This window comes from Chelmon rostratus, chromosome 8, assembly GCF_017976325.1.
Source record: "Chelmon rostratus isolate fCheRos1 chromosome 8, fCheRos1.pri, whole genome shotgun sequence".
Lineage (NCBI taxonomy): Eukaryota > Metazoa > Chordata > Actinopteri > Chaetodontiformes > Chaetodontidae > Chelmon > Chelmon rostratus.
The window spans coordinates 1,781,368-1,803,301 of NC_055665.1; the positions used below are offsets into that span (position 1 = coordinate 1,781,368).

Consider the following 21,934-nt stretch of genomic DNA (forward strand, 5'->3'; position numbering starts at 1 on the left):
TGTGACTTTTTATTGCTCTTGTTTTGTTTTGACCTCACAGAAACCAGCAGCCATGTTGTGGAAGCTGATGAGGATCCGAATAAAGAAAGTTCCTCACCTCCCTCTGACCTCTCGCTCACACATCAGTTTAACTCAGGGCAGGAAGCTGAAACTAGAACGGCGAGAGGTTTTCACATGAACTCATCACAGCGAGCGCCCGTGGTGGAGGTCAGAGGTCAAGCGAACGCCTCAGTGAACTGACAGTGGGCAGAAATGGCCTTAACGGTGCAGTGACCTGCGGGTGAAACCTCCGCCTCAGCTGACCCGGACGTCGCAGCAGAGCGGACGACTCTGCACATCAACAACCAGGACACAGGAAAAGGTCAGGTGACCTGACGGCGCGGCAGAGCTGCAGCTGGGTGGACAAAGACAGAATAAGTGAGTCAGAGGCAGAAACGATGCTTCTAAAACCTCACGACCTACATAAACACAGAAAAGACGTCAGAAACTTCAGAAACACCACAGCAGCAGCAAACTGAGACAAACAGTCTCAGACACTCAGTCTGGCTCTCTTTGGGTTACCTGGTTCGCTGAGATCCTGGACTGGTATCATGAAGCTGTTTTAATCCAGCTCTGTGTCATCGATCATTAACAGTCAAACTGTGTTTCCTAATGTGCTGACAAGGTGTTGACCCTCGCTCCATCCTCGCTGTGAACCACTGAGCCTTTCAGTCATGATACTATCACCTGTTACCAATCAGCCTGTTCACCTGTGATGATGTCAAACACTAAATATATTGTCTTATGTAACAGATAAGATGTATTGATGCAAAGCATTGATAGCAAACGATCATACTCTGTTTGGTTTTTTACAGCGTCTCAGCTTTGCTGGAATCAGGGTTGTATGTACGATTATAATCTCCATAAAAAACTAAGCTAACATGTAGTTATAATTAATTAATTCTTCTGTTCCTCTTAGCAGGTAGCGGTTAGCAGTTAGCATTTAGCATTAGCATAAGCTAAATGGTAGCATCGGAACTGTATTGTCTTCTTCTGTTCTTCTTAGCATTAGCATTAGCTAAATGGTAGCATCGGTACTGGCCACTACCTGGAGCATCTCTGGGTCAGTTGAACGTGGCGGTGCTGTTTGGATTGTGTAGGAGCAGTGTGAACTGGCACTAGGGGGGTACCTCTGGGACGCCAGAGTTCACCGCCTAGCCTCCTGGAGGTGTAGTGGGACTAAGTAGGCGAAACTCCGTTGGGGGAAAAATGGTTCCTACTTAAATAATCTTGATCTTTATTTATTAACATTATCATGGTGTTTAAGTCATTCAATTGATATATTAAAAACGTCTCTATTGGTCTTCACTAAACTTGCTACTTTTGTCCATTCCAGGACCCTGTAGGAATGATGACACCATTTTTTTTGGCGTTCTGATTGGTCAGCAGTCGGCCCCATGAGGCGTCTTATCGTTTTTCCAGCCCACTTTGGATGAAACTGACGGCTGCGTTCCCATTACGCCTCTTCAGCTGCCGCCGTGCCAACACTAGCGAGCTAACTTTAGTCTCATTCGTGGTCTGATAAACAGGAAATTCAGAGCGCCACATCGCTATTTTCCAACCTACTGTGGCCTAACTGTCACATTTCCCGCATAACAGCCGTTTCCATGGAAAAGCAGCCGGCTTTCCTCAGAAACCAGCGGAGGTGGATCCAAAGTGGGTTTGAAAATCGTCAGACGCACTCCGAAGCGGGTTAGCCATGCAGCTTACGTTACCATGGTGACCTAACCCAGTTACCATGGTGACCAAAGTGAACCAGCTTTGTGATGCTGGAAAACCTGAGTTGAGCTCGAAAATCGTTGGATAACAAACGAAACTCGCTTGATGATACAGGGCCCTGGTTAGAGGTCAAAGTTCATCAGTCGACATGACGACGAGCTGAAAACCTCCTGAGCTCCGGAGCGGCAGTCAGACATCCGGAGCAAAGTAAAGCTTCGACCTCCTCTCAGGATGATCAGATCTGAAGGTCTGAGCCGTGAGATTAACTGAGCCGAGTCAGACTGAGTCCATCCAGCGAGACTCAGCTGTTCTCTTTGTGCAAAGAGCGTCCTCGCTCGTCGTCCTCCCGACAGCTACGAGCGCGGCGGAGACCAGAGCTCGTCCTGAGAGTCCGAGTCGTCCAACCTGAAAACCCCTTTCGTGGATTTCCCGCCGTCTCCTCCGGCACGCGAAGCGGCTCCGTTGATGTCGTTCAGAGGGACGTAGGTGTAGTCTCGACGTGCGGGGGTGTGAGCCGCCGCGGAGCCGCGACACGCTGGCAGGAGGTGAACCAGGAGGCTGACGGCGAGCAGCGAGGCCAGAGTGAAGGTGACCATCAGCCAGGTACGCCTAAGGAGAGACAGAGAAGGTTAGACGGATCTGATTCGTTTTCAGATCTGCGAACGTCACAAGCCTGATCAGAGTTTGGTGCGTCAGTACCGAAGCTGCAAAGGGACAAATGTGACGGAGTAATTAAATAACCGATAACTGACGTTCTTCAGGAGGAATCCACCTGGTTAGCCAACCAATCAGATGACTGCAACCTGGTTACACACAGTAAGCGCATATAAACACAAACACTGAGAGGATGAGCAGGACGTCTCACCTACAGCTCGTCTTCGTCTCTATTTTTACACGACGGGTCTATTTTTAGCCGGAGAGGCTGGTTCAGAGTCTCTGAGGCTCAACATCACTGGACTGTTTCTGAACTCCCACATTCACTGACGTCTGACACAGCACGAGGACTCAGCGATGCATTTGTTGGACTTTGTCTTCGCAAACAAACGGCATACCTAGCTTTCCTGGTCTGTAAGTGAGCAGCGAGAGAGTGAGACAAGAGAGGGGGGGGCAGGCTTCCTGTTACTAAAATCAACTAATCAGGAAATACAGAAACAAGTTGTAGAACATGACTGAAATCAATCTGACACGACCGGAAACAGCTGAAGACACAGATTAAACTTTACTCATCTGCTACTGATCAAACTCAGTTTTGCAAATCTTTTGCACATTTTCTTCATCTCATGCACATTTGCACATTTTTCAGTCAATATTTTGCACATTGCATCCTCTTAAATTTAAACACTTTGCAGCTTTTTTCATTTTGAAACAGATATTTGACATATTTTCATTGTAACTTTCTATTTATGGCTGTTGTAGGACATGTTTTTCCTTTTCTCTTACTATGGTTATTGTGACCTTTAAGCACCATTGAATGAATTAGAAGGCAGATTCATTGAATGTGAGAACCTACGTGTCAAAAAAAAAAAAAAAGATTTCTGATTCTGAAAAACACAAAAAAAGTCAACAAAACAACTTTAAACTGATGGAAATCCGCTCGTTGTGCTTCAGGAACTCTTCCAGTGGACATTTGAACAGAACTGTAGCACAACCAGGTGAAGTCCAGGAGAAAACGTCTGCAACCCTCTGCTGCCCCCCCACTCACGCTGCCGACGGCTGCTTCAGCTAAGATGTTTCCCTCTTTTGGTCAAATAAAGGTTAAAACAAACAAAAAAAAAGGCCCTCTCCTCCATCTGTGACCAGCGTACCCGTTCACAAAGCGCTTTCCAGAAACCATGGCAACAACGAACAATTCCTCACTTGCATGTGAAAGGTAAGGAGGCTAATGAATGCGGCCCGTCCTCGGCGTCGGCCTCGTTTACACGCGAAGCCGAAAGCCGGCCTGGACTCCATTATTCAGAGACTCTTTTTAAACATCTCACATCAAACTGTGAAATGTGGCACGGCTGCGATTCCTCGCCAACAAAAAAAAAACCTTCACTTAAAATCAGCCGCGAAGAATTTTTCATTTTATTTCTGGTGGATTCACTTTGAGCCACACTGACAGAAGATGATGAAGAGGCCGAAGAGGAGATAAACTGGCCGAGTTTAACATTTACATCTACCAACTGTCAATTACACAAAGAAAACGCTAAAGAGGCAAAAAACAAACCTTCCTGCTCTTTCTTCTTCTTCTGTTGTCCTGAACGTGTGTGTGTGTGTGTGTGTGTGTGTGTGTGTGTGTGTGTGTGTCTCGACCATTGACACTTACTCTGTCAGATGAGGCTGCTCTCTGTGAGCTTCTTCATCTCGTCTCCAAGATGCAAACATCTGTTTGGCCAGACAGTGTCCAGCTGTGGCGAGGAGGAGGAGAAGAAGAGGAAGAGCTGGGTGAATAACAGAAGACATCGGCTCAGTCTTGCTCTCTGACCTGAACTTGCACAGACACTCGTTCTTATGATTTAAACAAACATTCTGAAACTTTCATTCTAATTCTTCTGTCGAACATCTTCGACACTTCAGAGAAAGAGACAAAAACATCCGATCAATAATGCAGGATCAATATTTCTATGAGACTGATATGTTTCCCCTCAGAGTTCATGGCCCACAGGTCAATGAGCTGAGAAAAAAGAATCGAGATAAAAACTTTAGTTACAAAAAGGTTTGCTAATATCGCTTTTCACCTTTCTTGTAAAATAATAATAATAAAAAATACAATACTTTGTACCACTACTGTTTGCTACTTTTGATATTTTAATTATTATGTATATAATTTTTTACTGCTCGCTATTTTGATATTTTATTCTGTATAGTTTGCTCTTTTTAGTCCTATTTCACAAATCTTCACTTTTTTCACGGTGTGTAATGCTTACAGTCTCGGTACACTTTATTTTCTACACACTGCCGTTTGCTGTAGATATTCTTTTTGTGCAATACTTTTTATTACTACTGTTTTCTATTTTGCTATTTTATTATTATGTATATAATCTTTTTACTGCTCGCTATTTTGATATTTTATTATGTATAGTTTGCTCTTTATAGTCTTATTTCACAATTTTTTCACTTATTTCACTGTGTGTAATGCTGCTGCTGCACTGCAGTTTCCCAGCTTGGGATAAATAAAGTATATCTATCTATCTATCTATCTATTGTAGTTTCCTGTGCAAAATGTCAAATAAAGGTTAAAACAAACAAAATAAATAAAGTATATCTATCTAAAATAAAGTATATCTATCTAAAATAAATAAATAAAGTATATCTATCTATCTATCTATCTATTGTAGTTTCCTGTGCAAAATGTCAAACATGCTGAACAACGCGAATCTCATGTGATACCAATATTTGTTTGAGGGAAAGTACTTCAAAACTCACCATCTGAGTAATTTGAGGGTTAGAATTACAAAATTGACGAAACAAAAGAGCAATTTAAAGGAAATGATTTGCAATTCGACAGCACACGTTAGCAATCTGAACAGCTGATTAAAGGAACAGTTTGATATTTTGGGAGATGTGAGCTGAGAGGATCAATACCACCTTAAGTGATTGGTGTGAGTGAGGAGGTGGAGGTGATGATGTTAATGTTAATCAGTGAGCTTTAGAAGTGCTGGTAGGTGTAACTTTTGAACCTGTCGACGTGTCGAGCTACACCTGCGAGACTCTGTGCAGAGGAGCTGCTGTTAGATGTTTACTGGAATCTGAAAGCTGCAGATTATAGAAACCAGAAAAGGCTGTTCAGTCTCTCGTTGTGTGATACAGAGCAGGAGGGGATGAACTGTGTCAGAGCTACAGAGGATGAGGAGTACTGGGAGCAGATGTGCAGATGAGTAAGATCTCCAGTCCTCCCAGTTGAGTTGATACAGCGCTGCTGTGTTTGCACTGACAGAACAAAGAACGAGCTGCTGTGAGCAAACACACTTCAACACTGATAAACACCCCGTTGGTTTGGATCTTATTCGGCGTCACACATGGTCAGTATATCCACCCCTCACACACACTGTCACCACATTAATAAATAGTGGAGAACATGATGATCAGAGGTCAGAGAGCAAATTCATCAACAAGTAAATGAGCGGAGGTTAATGGAAAAACCTGCAGCAGACGACGATATGCCACAACAAGGATCACATCCAATACACACACACACACACACACACATACAAACACACACAAACGCACACACTCACACACACACACACACACACACTATAATCTCTCTGTGTGTACTGTGGGAGTGAGGGTGAGGAGGAGGAAGCAGTTGCAATGCTGCAGGTAGATAATCGTGTCAAAACCAGTTCTGTCATTGAGCTGAAAAACCTGCAGCTAATCATGACAGTGATCAGCTGGATGAATGAAGACTGACGTAACAACCACTATGTGTGTATACGTGAGTGTGTGTTCATGTGTGTGTGTGTTTACCTCTGTGTAAAGTGTAGTTGCTCTCTCCTCGCAGGGTGGCGTTGCAGCTTCCTGTCTGCGGGTCACATGGACACAGGTCGTCACAGCGACACTCCTGGGCGCAGGACGGGCCGAAGAAACCCAGAGGACACGCTGACACACAGAGGCAGAGTGAAAGTGGAGAAGAGGAGAACTTAATGTTCGTAGCTTTTGGATTGTTGAAGTTTTGGTTAAGAGACACCTAGCGTAATGTGGTGTAACTGGTCATGCCATAACACAACGCAGTTCTACCTTGTTCGCATGTGTTGCCGTGGAAACCTGAGGGGCAGGTGCAGCGTCCGTGGACGTGGTCGCAGGAGCCGCCGTTGGCACAGGTGCAGGCTTGTTTGCAGTCGTCACCGTAGAAACCTGGGAGGCACTCTTTAATTAAGAGAAGAAATCAGTGTCGCAGTAACAGCAGCTCGCCGCTCTGTGAGGCCGCACTGAGGGCACAGTGATGCTTTGGGCAACATGCTAACATCAGCACGCTAACATGCTGACATCAGCATGCTAACATCAGCACGCTAACATGCTAACATGCTCACAATGATGATGCTAAATGCTGGTGTTTAGCAGGTCTAATGGCCTGGTTTTCTTGGTTCAGTATGTTAGCATGCTAATACATGCTAATTAGAAATAAACACAAAGCACAGTCCATCGAAGTAAAGTTGAGATATTTCGGCCTGGAACAAACTGCGGTGGACCAACCAGCCAACCAACACTGCTCTGCTGCTAGCATGGCTAAAATGTTTTGGCTAAAACTGTAGTTGTAGGAGCAGAGCAGAGTCTCCGTTCCTCTGAGTTAAAAACAGCTTGTGTGTCAAAGCTGAACTTTGTGTGTGTGTGTGTGTGTATGTGTGCGTGTGCGTGTGCATGCCTCCTGATTACCATGGCTGCAGTTGTTTCCTCTCCACCCAGCATCACAGACACAACCATCTGCAACACACAGGAAACAGACAGAAACACTTCATACAGATACACAATGTGTCGACAACCAGCAGTGGACGAAGCACTCAGAGTCCTGCATTTAAAAGTACCACCATGAAAACACACTTAAAGTACCAAAAGTAAAAGTGTTCATTATGTATTATATAATATTACTGAATTATATTTACTGATACATTAATGTGTGTCAGTTTGTGTTACTGTTGGTGCTTCACAGAGGTCACTGTCTGTCTGGTTCTCCTCCACCTGCTGCAGCTGAGCTCCACCTCCACACTTACTGGCGGTGCAGACTCCGTGGGGGCCGCAGGCCGGCGGCTGACACACCAGAGAGTCGCAGGCCTCGCCCCGCCAGCCCTCCTGGCACTGACAGCGTCCGTCCACGCAGTCTCCGTGTCCGCTGCAGTTCGCCGGCTGGCAGCGCCGCTGGTGAACGCACAAGATGGAGGAAACGCGCCGGGCGCAGCGCCACCTGCTGTCCGGTTTACTGCGAGAGGAGGATGCGCAAAAAGCAACAGGTGACAAGGTGAACAGCTCCAGATCACATCTGTCACTGCAACATTTCATGGCAGAGAACTAGAAGAAGGTCTGAAAGTGGAGTCAGGACTATGAGCATGAGCTGGCTCACCAGTGATCAGAGGGGTAGCTGGCCAATGAGCCATCGACCACGTAGGTGGAAGACCCGCCTCCATCCAGATTAATGGCGTTGATGACTCCATACTGCTTCAGAAACTCAGCCATCTCCCAAAGACTCATTCTGCACAGACGCAGCAGACGACAGGAAATGAGGAAACGCTGGCAGTCTGACAGTCCGTCACAACAGTATCTTAGCAACTATGAGACGGACCAACATCAAATTTGGTGAAGACATTCATGGTCCCCAGAGGATTAAACCTACAGACTCCTCTGACTTTTCATCTAGAGTCACCAACAGCTCAAAGTTTCCAAATGACTGTTGGGATTTGGAAGCTAATTTTGATTTACAGAGCTTTGATATATCCAACTTGGCGTTTAACAGTATGGAAGCACCTGAGCAGGTGAACAAATGGATGCCCAACAGCAGTCAAAGGCCGGCAGTCGAGGTACATAATCTGCATTTTGGGGTTAAAAGCCTTAAAGGATAACTTTCGTTTTTTACAGCCTGGACCTTACTTTTAGCATTAAATACGACAATTTACTCCCCCAGACAACTTTGGTGGCATTTGGAGTCGTTTTGAAGAAATTAGCCCCAGAGGAGCGGCGCGTATATCCGTATAATGCGAGTACTCGGGGCATCCATGCGCAGCCTCTATATAACGCATAATCTGCGGCGAAACTCGTTCATATTCCAATATTTTGTTATGATATGCTGGTGCTATTCCCCTCTGAGCCCGTGGTGGCATGTTATCAACATCCGGTGTCTCTAGGCAACTACCTCTGACGTGGATGATGTCATTACCGAACGCCGGGCGCTGCGAGCAGCCAGCCACAACACGGCTGACTCTGCGGCGGTCGGCTACGAATACGCAATAACGAACCATAGCTGTGCCAAACTACAGCTAAACTAGCCGACCGCCGGCTCAGAGGGGAATAGCACCAGCATATCAGAACAAAATATTGGAATATGAACGAGTTTCTGCAGATTATGCGTTATATAGAGGCTGCGCATGGATGCCCCGAGTACTCGCATTATACGGATATACGCGCCGCTCCTCTGGGGCTAATTTCTTCAAAACGACTCCAAATGCCACCAAAGTTGTCTGGGGGAGTAAATGGTCGTATTTAATGCTACAAATGAGGTCCAGGTTGTAAAAACGAAAGTTATCCTTTAATGTCGATGAAAGTGTTTTCAGATGTCTTTTTTGCTAGTTTTTTGTTAGCATGTTAAACTGCTAACATTAGCATGCTAACAAGCCAAGATAACAGGTGTAATATATGAAACGTTTAGCGTACACACATGCTAATATGATCCATATTACTAGGTAAGAGTATGTCAACAACCAGACGAAAGCGGAGCTGAGCTGAAGCAAAGTCTGACGAGCAGAGGCTCCTCATGGTCCTAAAAATAATTAGCATTAATTTATTTTCACACATAAAAACCAGGAGCAGCACGGACTGGCTGATTTTTGGCTCTCGGCCGTCGACCTGGTCTGCGCACATGAACAGGACAGTTCATACAAACGGACCGAGTAATGACTGCTGACATTCACGAGGGTCAGTCTGTGAGTGGGAGGGGGCTGGCTTCACATGTTTTATTGAGCAGCTGGTGGCCTGATATTGAGTGGAGATGCACACAGAGCGGCAGATATGTTCAGACATGTCAGCTTGTTGTGCTTTTCAAAGGCAGATCATTAAGGCCAGAGCATCAATCTCCAGGGGTGCTGCAGGCTCGCTGCACGCAGGGTGGGGGTGGGGGTGGGGGGAGTCAGGTCAATGCGATCGATTGGTGGAGAGGTCTTAGCGGGGTGAGGAGACACGAGCCTGTTGGTGTATTAGTTCAGCCCACAAACCAACCCGTTCAGAGGTTCAAATGCTTTTTACCGCACCCCGATTTATCACTATGACCATCCGTTTGTTTATCTTCTCCACCCACTCTGGCACCTCCCTCCATCTTTTGCCTTTTCTCCTTCACCTCCACCAGCATCATCACTCTCATTATCTATTTAATACTTTTAAACACATTCAGTGTGTCGAGTGGCTTGTTTGATGCGTCAGTTTTCTGTTTAAAAATCGCATTACAGACAACATAAAGCAGTCTGATGATATTTGTGTGTGTTTATAGGAATTCGTAAAAGGAATCTCAGTTGTAAACGAGGCCAGAAGCTTTCCACATGCTTGAGATACCAAACCTTCATCACAGGGCTGCATTGACCTCCGTATGTCTACAACGTACAAGGCTGCAAGGCTGTTTGTCAAGGAATCCTCTTTGTTATATTAAAACCAGTCCTGTCCACGACACATCCCAGTCACCACCCACTGTCATTAAAGAATGACCACATTTAAACAATACGCTGGTTAAGGTAGAGCAGTGTACACAGCAGACACATGAAGAAGAATCTGTCCACCATATAAAAACACACGGTGACATCTGAGTCAGCAGGAAAATATCCTGTAATCCTGGACCGGATCTCAGCCCAAAAAACAAACAACAAAGAAAAAGCCACTAAAAAACTGAAAAGCTGTAACCACCGAGACAATAACTGTCATAACCATCTTCGTCTTTGCATGAAGGAAAACGTTTCGTTAGTCGACGGTAATTTAACGACTTTGTGGATGCAGTTCACTGATCTCACTGAGCCTCTTTTAAGACCCTGATCACTGCTGTTTGTCTGATTTCTGTGACGACATTTTGTCCCACATCGAAACGATCAGGAAGCAAAAAGACCTGTCGAATACGTGCATGTGCCACATTGCACCGTGTTGTGACCAGTGTTCCCAGTATGGGGCTGCTGGTCTTTGGCCTTTGCAGCACTGATCGTAGCGTTTAGTTTTAAATATCAAAACTTAGCACTGATTGCTTCGTTAGAGTTTTAGTCTTGCTTTCTTCTTCATCAGGATATGCTAACATCTAAGCAGCTAATGAAGGTTGTAAAACCTTTATTTAACCTAATCACTAATCACCATGGAGACAAGCCGAAGATGTTTTGACCGTGAACAGAGAGAAGAGCCTGGAGCTCGTTTTTCGAGTCTGGTTTCGGCTCAGCGGAGCTCCGGCATGCAAATTCAAACGCTGCACATTTACAGTCCTTCCTGCTCGGGGGCACTTTGTATTGACTCACCGCGAGTCGCTTTGTTTTAATGGAATAAATTAAATCATCCACATTGGTGTCTGCTCTCTCTTTCCTCCCCAGAGAGAGACAGGCTCTTTCATCCACTTACTGGGGGTGTGAATAAAAAGCATTTATATGAAACCTCCATTTGATTCATGCAGCTGAGCGGATGTTCAGGAGGGAACAGGAGGCCGCTGCTCCGGATAAAAGCATCAAGCATCGACCTCCAGCTCTTACCCTCTTATTCCAGTCTGTCCATCCATCTGAACCAGGATCAGCTTGCCCTCAGCGTCGTGGCCCACCGCCGTCCTGGCCGACACCACGTCCACGAAATTTCGGAAAACACCTGTGAGAGTGCAAAAAAAGATCTATGTAAGACACTTCTGTCCACGCTGCTGATTATTTGTCAACAAACAGGCGTCAAAGTGATTCATCAGGATTACTGCTACATGTATATGAGCTGACTTTCTCATCAGGAGGACGGTTGTTATGGCGACAGCTGGCAGATTCCTGTCAACCCGTGTTTGTGGCAGCAAAGCCGCGTAATTTTAACGAGACATCAGAACATTTTTCAGCATGTTTGTGGCGACGTCAGCAGGTAATGCTAACGACATGTCGGGATATTTTACAGCCATGTTTGCCGCAACAAAAATGGCACTTTTAACAAGACGTCAGGACATTTATGAGCCATGTTTAGGGCGAGAAAAGCCAAATCTGATCTTGTCCTAACCCTAAGCGAGTGGTGAAACCTAACCAGACCTTAAACACACTGGTGTCAAAGCATAAAACTAAAAGAAATGCAAAGTTTGAAGGTAAAGAAATGTGAAGATTGAACCGACGTACATCATTGTTTGTTTAGTCAGCTGATGATTACATGGTTGCTGCCGCTGGCTGACAGATTTCACTCCATCTGAACAGTATGAAACACGTATATATGGATATACTGATGGAGTGGATACAGAGGTTTATACCACAGTCATGTGTTCATACGTTCACAGAGCAGTTCTGGGAAAACTCATCCTCGCTGGTTTTACATGCGTGCGTGCGTGCGTGCGTGCGTGCGAGGCGTGTGCTGTCCTGACAGCTGATGTTAACTCCGGTTGCTGCTCACAGTTTCACTCTTGTCACTGTTAATCAAACACGGCCGTGTTGTGTTTGTGGGGTGTGTTGGAGTCACGGCGGGTCACAGACCAGTTTGTGTTGTGTAAACGCGACATGGCAGCGCTTTGAGATACTGTTACACTTTATCACTGCTGATCTGAAGCTGATCCAGTTTCTACCCCCAGCCTGGGCCGAGGTCAGGTGAACCGGTCCTGGATGAGGAGGGGGGGGTGTTCTCGAAAGCGGGACCGATGGCTGTTGTAACTCGGTCTGTTGAACTGAAATTCAGGGAAACCCCTGATCCCTCGTGGAAGCTGCAGTTCCAGAAACCAGGTTTATTGACAATCTGTGAGTCACTACGGGAACTCGTGTCCTGAAATTCACCTTCTGGAGCAGATTCACTGGATTTCATCCTGAAGCTGTTCAATTCTTTGCAGTGTGAATGTGAATATACGGCGTGCACCTGTCTCCTGCGTCTTGTCGCACTCGGCCGTCAGGCTCTGGTTGATGTAAACCTCGCCGTTCCTCAACAGCCACACCACGCCGCTGACCAGCTGGACGAACGGGTTGGACTGGTCCAGAACATCCTCCTGTGACAGATACCTGTGGAAGGAGGAGAGGCAGAAAGTCAAGACATCACATTTTCTCACTGAGTATCATCTTCTTATGTTTCTGCCATTATTGCCTGTGATTCAGTAATAACCCGAGCCGAGGCTCTGTGGGCGGAAGTGTTGGCCTGTCTGTTGATCACTTTGATCCACAATGAAATATCTAAACAACTATTAGATGGATTGTCATGAAACTTGGTTCACACATTCATGTGGCCCCCAGAGGAAACTGTAATGACTTTGTTGACCCTCCGACTTTTCCTCCAGGACAATCATCAGGTCAAAATCTCACTTTGATCTACGACCAAATACGAACACAAACTGATGGCGTTCCCATCAGCCTCTGCTGCGTTTTGGGTTTAGTTTTCTTATGAGCAAATGTTAGCATGCTAACATGCTAAACTATGGTGGTGAACAAGGTAAAAAATCAGTCCAATTTCATTTTAAGAGCTAATTATTACAAAAAGCAAATTATCTAAAAGGGACGACGTTAATCCTGCTTTATGTTGTTATGTCTGTCTATCACTGCTGTATCGTCATTCTACCTCCTCCTGAAGACAAATCCTCTTTTCCCTTGTTCCTCAGCAGTCAACCATCACATTTCATCAAAGCAGTTCCTCCTTTAGTCAGTTCAGACCATTCTAACAAGTTTAACCCACATCCAGCAGTTCAGACTGATGTGCTGGCACCTGGCGCGACGCCACAGGTGCAGTTATACAACAACTCTGACCGCTCTGACTCCTCGGGTTATTTTTACTCCTATAATGTTACCTCAGCTCAGGGTGAGGGATCACCTCACCTTATATTACCTAACCTTAAATTACAGCCAGCCAGAAGTGTTTCTGTATAAATAGAACTACAGTATATGTCTGGTGGGTGCAGAAACCAGCTGGTAAACTGGTATTGGTGGTATTTTGTGTGTTTTAGTCTGATATTTCTTGGTTAACACACTGTCCTGTCTGTGAACATCATGTTTTTATCTCTGGATTGTTCACCTTAACTGACACTAAACGTCTGTCAACCAGCTTGTTGTCACACCAGGAGACGTACAGGTTGAGCTTATCACATTAATGATGGGGGGGCGTTCCACTGCAGTGTCCCAGCGAGACCTGACGGTGAACCAGCATGCACACATTTACATAGAGAGGAGACACGAATACAACCAAAGCAAAAAAACAGTAATATTCAGCTTCTTTAAAATGTTACTGGAACCAGTTTCCACCAGATTAATTAGTAATATTATTATCAACAAACCTCAAAGTACCTCCATTTGGCAGCTATTTCATTTGTTGAATTAGAGGAACACAGACATCAGTGAAAAGCAACTAAACACATTTACTCAAGTTCTGTACTTAAGAACAATTTTGAGGTATTTGTACTTTGCTTGAGTATTTCTACTGTGCTGCTTTGTATTTATATTTTAACTTCTCTAACTACTCCACTACATTTAATCACGTACTCTACTGACTGTACAGATTCCAATGAATAATGTGAGATACATCAACAAACAAGTTGTGACGTATAATTATAGATTAAGATAAGATCTGTGTGTGTGTGTGTGTGGGGGGGGGGGGGGGCACATTAATGTATCAATAATAAATATAATCAGAAACATTATTTAAAATTGGGACATTTTGCATAATGAACTTAGATTAAAACTATTTTTAATGCCAATATTTTTGTATTTTTTTAACTTTACTTACAATTTTGAATGCAGTACTTGTACTTTTGAGTATTTCTACAGAGGTTTTATTACTTTTATCTCAGCAAAAGAGCTCAGAACTTCTTCCATCACCGACAGTCGTCCTCATTTGATTGTTTCATCCATAAGTGGATTCTTCTCAAGTAACTTTTCTGAAACTTTCCTGTATTATTACATTAAATTACGCAGACTGTGATGTCATCCAGAGCAAAGGCTGCTGGGAAATGATTCCCATTCAAATCACCTTCATGTCTGCGTCTTACAGCAGGCGCTGCTCTTTGATAAAGCACTAACATCCTGACAGTTAGCAGTGGCTGTGTGGTGCGTTTCACACCGATTTCTGGCTTTAAATCCTGAAAACAGTGAATTCCAACAATCTAATGAAAAGTGCAAACGACCTTCAGATGGAGAGAGAAAGACCTGATTTTTGAGATGCTGCTCACTGACAGTTATTCCACCCCGGTTTCTGTCTGCAGGTTTGACATGTTGTTAAACAGAAATGGACTTCAGGGGTTTAAGGAGAATTCCTCCTGATTTAGAGAAGAGGCAGAAATCTGACTTCTGACGGATTTATTTCCATGTTTGAGCACATACAGGATCTGATCCGGGCCTCATGTTTACCAGCTGTGGCGTCGCGCTGAGACAAAAGCTGCATTTTGTAGATGGAGCAACATTATCTATTTTAAATCAGAGGTGTGTCTGTTAGCAGCGGACGGGTTCAGGACAACATGTTCGCACTGAAGGAACGAGCTGCACGGCGGCGGCTGTATCCAGATCGCTGACCTCAGGTATCAAACAAACAGGCTAAATGAACGTTTTCATGGTTTACAGATAAACTGAGTGTTAGTTTATGTGGTGGGCGAGTGCTGACCTCACAGCGGCATTATAAACACGCAGATGTATCCTGACTTCTGAATCATCTCTGAGCAGCGTGTTTTCAATGTTTGGATCATTGTCAGTGAGTAATATTTAGAAGAAGAAGAAGAAGAATGTGTTGTTTTCCAGTCTGAAAACAAGTAAATGTCTCTTCACTGTGACTGGCTGGACCGGAGCCACACTGACTCATGTTGACGTGAACGCATCATCCGTGAATTGTTTTTGAATAGTTCACTAAAGTTACTGGTCCATGCAAACAGGAAGTCGCTAAATTCCACGTGTGTTACTTCGGCTGACGGCTGAGAGGAGTCCGGCAGCACAGTGAAGCGGGAGCGGAGCTGGGGGGTCAGGTGCACAGCGAGGAGGCTGAAAGTGCAGCTCCTCAGTGTTTAAAGACACATTCCAGCACAGGTGATAACCTCATGAACAACGATGGCGGTGCACCATCACAATAAAAGCTGCCGGCGTGCTGACTGAAACATCTTGGCGTGTTATTAAAGGATAACTTTAGCTTTTTACAACCTGGACCTTATTTGTAGCATTAAATACGACCATTTACTCACCCAGACAACTTTGGTGGCATTTGGAGTCGTTTTGAAGAAATTAGCCCCAGAGGAGCGGCGCGTATATCCGTATCATGCGAGTACTCGGGGCATCCGTGCGCAGCCTCTATATAACGCATAATCTGCGGCGAAACTCGTTCATATTCCAATATTTTGTTCTGATATGCTGGTGCTATTCCCCTCTGAGCCCGTGGTGGCATGTTATCAACATCCGGCGTCTCTAGGCAACTACCTCTGACGTGGATGATGTCATTTCCGAAGCAGCCAGCCACAACACGGCTGACTCTGCGGCGGTCGGCTACGGATACGCATCAACGAACCACAGCTGTGCCAAACTACAGCTAAACTAGCCGACAGCCGAACAGTATCTGGCCTCATCAGCTCAGCGTCCACGACCACGGCGAAAAACACTTTGAGTTATGACTCAACTAATTAATTAAGCCTGATGAAGTGTTTGGATTCTTCTCCACGCATCGTTAAGAAGATTAGATTATGAGAAATGTGTTAATCGTGGTGACTCCGTGGTGACCTTATTTTGTGAAGCGCTTTGTCACACTGTGAAGAAAACAGCTGCATAAATAAAGTTTTTCGTCGACTGGACTGTGCAGCTTTACTCTGGCTGTTGGGTTCGGTGAGCGGGCTGATGCAGGTGTTTATAAGAGCTTCGGTGAACAGGTGGTAGTGATGGGTCATGTGACCCGAGCTGCTGCAGGGGATGACGTCGCCAAAACCCCCTGTTGTTTCATGCTTTGTGGTGTCAGCATCTCTTTATGTATAAACATGATCTGCTAACTTTTTTTGCCCCAAACGGAGCCTTATAAATCGTAAAAGGATTATTCCATATTGGTTTTACTGCTTGAGGTGAGGAGGACAACATTTGGGTGAACTGACCCTTTAACCAACTATTTACGCCTCAAAAATCACCATTAAGCTTTTTGTCAGTGTCTCGGCTCCTGATGGATCTTCTTACCCGAACACCAGGCTGCCGTCCCTCCTGATGCCGAACTGGGCGTTCTGCAGCCCCCCGCTGTCCTGCACCCTCCTGCCGTCGCTCACCACGTTACCCAGGCACTCGTGTGTTTTTGTGTTAAAGAAGCCGGCGTTCTGGGCGTACAGGCACCCGGCGGCCTCGGCCGTTTCCTCCACGGTGGCCCTCTGGTTCATCCCGCAGCCGCCCGGCCCGCTGGGCTCCAACACCGACACCGTCCTCAGCGGGTCGTGGACCACCGTCATGTGACCTGGACAAAAGACGCAATGAGGTGCGATGAAAGAGAATCTGGTGCCCGAGGGACTCGTTCTGGTCATTTCAACATTTCATGTCTCCACATGAGCTGTGACGTGTTTTTATTACCACGGCTGTGCTGGGGGCGGGGCCCCAGGTGGTAGTGACATCACAACCTCGCAGCAGTCCTGACGGCTCGTTTAAAGGCTCAGTTTCTGAATACGGGCCGCGTGCAGCTTTGATCCTTTCACACTGTCTAAATATCACCTGGACCTGCTTTATGATGAAAAAACATCTCACTTTCTACGACACGGGACGAACCATGCGGGCCGAGGCTACAGCAGCATCTGCGCTAACCTTTGTTGTTTTCACATGATCGGTCACCTCTCTTACTGTCGTCACATGCTGACCCCGCCTGTGGCTGCCAGCAGTTCCTCACGGGACGCTGAGTGGACTGCGGTTTGGCCACAAATGCATACACGAAGACGAGTTGAATGATCTCAAATCCAGCTAATAAAGTCAAAATTTAAAATCCCCTCCTGCTTCCTTTTAACTGGCTAACGAACGGTGAAACCTGCAGGCTCGCAGGTAAGCCCAGGCTCTTCTGGTCTGTGTGCTGCAAGTTCTCTCTCCCGCTAAAAGGCTTTAAGAACAACCATACAGAAACAGTCAATCCTCTCACTGACGGTCTTGTTTGCTCTGTAGATCACATGGATGCATCAGTATTGAAGGATAACTTTCGTTTTTTTCAACCTGGACCTTATTTCTAGCATTAAATACGACCATTTACTCCCCCAGACAACTTTGGTGGCATTTGGAGTCGTTTTGAAGAAATTAGCCCCAGAGGAGCGGCGCGTATATCCGTATAATGGGAGTACTCGGGGCATCCATGCAGCCTCTATATAACACATAATCTGCAGAAACTCGTTCATATTCCAATGTTTAGTTCTGATGTGCTGGTGCTATCCCCCTCTGAGCCCGTGGTGGCATGTTATCAACATCCAGCGTCTCTAGGCAACTACCTCTGACGTGGATGATGTCATTACCGAAGCAGCCAGCCACAACACGGCTGACTCTGCGGCGGTCGGCTAGTTTAGGTGTAGTTTTGCGTTATTTTTTACAAAATGGATGAACATTTTTCCGACTCTGAGGTGGTGGACGATGACTTTGTTTACGGTGGATTTTGAGCCAGAGTACACGGACGAGGAGCTCCTTGAAAGGAGGACGCGGAGGCAGAGAGAGGAACAGCTGGCCAAACAACAACAAACGGCTGCGCGTCCACGAGTAGACGGTAACTGGTGGTGTTCTTGTGGACAATGTTCATCGATGACAACAGAGGAGGAATGCCTCTGTTGCTCAGAGTGGGACTTGCGGCCAGGAGATACGCGTCTTGATGTGTCAATAAATGTCTGTATCACAACACATAACACAGCGCGCGGCGTTCGGAAATGACATCATCCACGTAGAGGTAGTTGCCTAGAGACGCTGGATGTTGATAACATGCCACCACGGGCTCAGAGGGGAATAGCACCAGCATATCATAACTAAATATTGGAATATGAACGAGTTTCTGCAGATTATGCGTTATATAGAGGCTGCGCATGGATGCCCCGAGTACTCGCATTATACGGATATACGCGCCACTCCTCTGGGGCTAATTTCTTCAAAACGACTCCAAATGCCACCAAAGTTGTCTGGGTGAGTAAATGGGCGTATTTAATGCTAGAAATAAGGTCAAGGTTGTAAAAAACCAAAGTTATCCTTTAAGAACTCCTTGTAGCAGCTTTAACTTTTACTCTGTTTGGTTAAATTGGCAGCATGGTGACGGTTTCTAGTTTTCCTGGTTCTTGTAAACAGTTTTCATGTCAGTTGCACGAATGGATCAAAGGTCAGTGAGCAAATAAACAGACGGATCAATAAACCAGAGGTTCATGAAATAAGGATCGGGTCCAGGTTCAACATGAATCTGTTTACACAGTCGGCACTTGGTCAATAAATCATTCCGTGTGACTCCATCACTGACCGTAAACCCATCTGGAGCTTCCCGGCACATCCGATACGAACACCGAGGACTCGGCCACCGGCAGCCCGCCGCGGTCGCTGGAGGGCCAGCTCTCGTGGGTGGCGTTGCCGTGAACGACGGGCTGACAGTCCCTGACGTGGCGGTGAGAGTGGGAGGGGCCGTGGGCGTGGGCGTACGGCAGCAGGACGTCATCGTCCATGGAGACGCTGCAAGGAGAGAGAACGGAGATGTTTCTAAAAACACGAAGAAGAAGAGAGACGCAAAAAACGTGAAAATAACAAGTGTCTTATGTGTGTTTATTACGTGAATTAATACAACTATCGTCCCAGTTCTGAGCTCGTCTACACCCGTCAGTCCACTTCACTTCCTGTTGCGTCAACAGTCTGGACTAAGAGGGCAGAGAGAGTTCGGACGCACTGTTTGAGTCATTATCAGGCAAACACGTTGATCGTTCTTTGCTTCCAGCAGATTTTCTGCTCTCTCAGTTAACTGCTACTGTTGTTTTTGAGAAATAAACCCCCCCGAAATAACGAGCCGAGCTTATGACGCCCACAACGCCGCCGATGTGTTCCTCCACATCCAATCACAGAGGCCGACCGTGACTCGCTGAGAGGAAGAAAAACAGTCAAAACACTCCCACAACTCTAAAAGAGCTAAAAGCGAACTCTCAAATCCTCTGAGGACGCCGGGGAAGTAAAAATATGTTTTGAGTGTTGGTAAATAAACCCTGCGCTGGTCAGACTTCATGTTGGTAGATTTCATCACAAAATCTGGTTTCATCACATGAAGGAATGTGTTTTCCACAGAGCCGAGCTGTGGTTTCTCTCCGGCCTGGCGTGTCAAAACAATCCAACCTCTATCTACTTTCCCCGGACTTCGCTGTGCCTCCTCGCTATTTTCACGTTTAACCTGGTCGTTATGCTGCTACTCGACGGCCGTTTAAACGTGACAACAACAACGATTTGGAAATGTTTCTCCTGAGAAGCTTCTCTGCAACCAAACTGCTGTAAAGACCAAAGGTCAGACTTCTTGGCCCTGAGGTGACAGGTTTACATGTCAAAACTGTAAAAAAAAAAAACCCTCAATGCATTTGGCAGGACAGGAAATTAAGATACTGGAGTGATTTTTGTCACTTATGCTCTATTCACATGGGACTAGCATTACCAGGGGACGTCATGTGATTCAGAGGTCGCCTCCCCCACGTCTGTGCTTCCTGCAGCACATTCTAATAAGCAAAGTCTGCGTTTTACTCACGTTCACTGACATTATCCTCCTAAAGTCTGCGTCGCATCAGAGTGACGCTACAGTGACATAAGAAAGCAGCAAATCTTCTTTTAGTTTGACTTCAACGAGGCTGCATGTTTGTTTGCTTAAAAACAATCTGATCAATCAATAATCTGAATAATCCTCATGTCAACGAGTCCCTGACGTGAACGAGCAGGTCGTTCTGGGGTGGTGGTCGCCCCTGATGACCAGACTGTGTGATGAAGGCTGTAAAGGACTCTGGTACAAAAGCACCACATGCAGCCAGTTTAGCATTTACTAAACAGAAGACACCAAACACACAAACAAGGTCAGACTGAGTTCACCACAGCGGGGGGTGGGGGGTTTGGGGGGGAGTCCATTTTTAGGCAACTGCAATGTCGAGGCCACAGAGTGAGTGTGAAGTGACATGTCTGCCTTACAGGCCGAAGCCAGATATGAGGTTATCACATCAGCTTCTTCTCACTTTCTCGCCTCCGTTATGCTTTCAGCTCCGTTTGCTTTTCAGATGGTTTGTGGAAAAACTAGTGGCCCAGTTTGCATGAAGTCTTTGGCTCAGAGTGGACTCTTGGCCTTGGCCCCTCGAGTTACCTTTATATTATATTTATACAATCTTTATATAATCTGACACAAACCAAAGAAGCCACTGTCAAAACTAAACACTGAGAGTCAGTGTGTTCAAAGAAGAGTTTCCTTTGCAAAGGGCTGAACTTCTAGATTTTGTTAAATATACAAAAATTAAAGGTGTGTTGTCCATATTAAAATGTTAAGAGCAGGAGGGTTTTCTTAACTCTACAGTAGAATAAACACATTAAATTAACTTAAGTAAACTCATTAAATATGAAGCATTCACTGCCTCTGCTCCTGAACATATCTGCTGTTACTGATTGACTTTTATGATGTTGGTGGAGATGGTTTTGAGTGCAGGCTTTACTGCATTAACTGTGACTGTATAATCTAACAGCGACACCTTGTGGTCAAAGCGTCAAATTGCAGCAACACTTTCACAGAGACGCCTGTTTCCTTGAGGAGCGAAACCAAACCGTGAGAACTGCATTCATCTTGTGACTAAACGTCTTGTTATCTCCCGTTAAAACAAGAACAAAATAACAAGAGGTGGTATAAAACTACCCACGCTTGTTTTGTAGTAAAATGGCTCAGATTTGAAATTGTTTGTATAATCAAATGAGGGGACTGAAGGTCTTTTGTGTTTGAGGTCAGTCAGTCAAATGTGTGAACGTTGTACTCTGATAAGAGTTTGTATCCTGGATGCTGTTGCTCAACAGCTGTCTGAGGTTAGCATGAATTTGTGTATTTAGTGTGTTAGCAGGAAACCACTGAGTCATTATAGGTTTAAAAATATCCTTAGCCAGCTAACTCAACTGTCACAACAGCACGAAACAAGTTTAAACAGACTTCCTCAATCTTTCGGCTCGGCTAACAGCTAGCAGGCTAACATTAGCAGCTAGCTGAAACACGAACCGGCGGTCTTACCGGGTCTTTTGGGTCTCGGACAGCCGGACGCAGAGCCACAGCAGCAGCCATACAAACGGACATTTCACCGACACTGCTGCCATATGAGGAGGAAAACTAGCCTTCCAAACTCCCCTCGCCTCCTGCTGGTCACCACATCATCCAGCTAGCACACGACATCAGA

General features: G+C 45.6%; 1 protein-coding gene across 1 annotated transcript; it reads right to left on the reverse strand.

Moving 5' to 3' along the window:
* Nucleotides 1-1,107: 1,107 nt before the first annotated feature.
* LOC121610597 (N-acetylglucosamine-1-phosphodiester alpha-N-acetylglucosaminidase-like) lies at nucleotides 1,108-21,922 on the reverse strand. The gene is made up of 12 exons (XM_041942788.1): nucleotides 21,772-21,922; nucleotides 19,015-19,220; nucleotides 16,740-17,007; nucleotides 12,484-12,623; nucleotides 11,157-11,265; nucleotides 7,799-7,927; nucleotides 7,452-7,657; nucleotides 7,117-7,164; nucleotides 6,481-6,609; nucleotides 6,211-6,342; nucleotides 4,067-4,148; nucleotides 1,108-2,367 (listed from the first exon to the last, which is right to left on the reverse strand). The coding sequence occupies exons 1-12, from the start codon at nucleotides 21,852-21,854 to the stop codon at nucleotides 2,112-2,114; spliced, it is 1,788 nt and encodes a 595-aa protein (XP_041798722.1). The 5' UTR covers nucleotides 21,855-21,922; the 3' UTR covers nucleotides 1,108-2,111.
* Between the last annotated feature and the right edge of the window lie 12 nt (nucleotides 21,923-21,934).

What these genes read in the sequence shown, in the direction of transcription:
- LOC121610597 (XM_041942788.1), bottom strand. Translation starts at nt 21,854, where the DNA reads ATGGCAGCAGTGTCGGTGAAATGTCCGTTTGTATGGCTGCTGCTGTGG. An exon ending in CGACAAGACGCAGGAGACAG is followed by an intron (nt 11,266 to 12,483) that starts GTGCACGCCGTA and finishes GCACTCTCACAG; the next exon opens with GTGTTTTCCGAAATTTCGTG. An exon ending in CGGCAACACATGCGAACAAG is followed by an intron (nt 6,343 to 6,480) that starts GTAGAACTGCGT and finishes TCTGTGTGTCAG; the next exon opens with CGTGTCCTCTGGGTTTCTTC.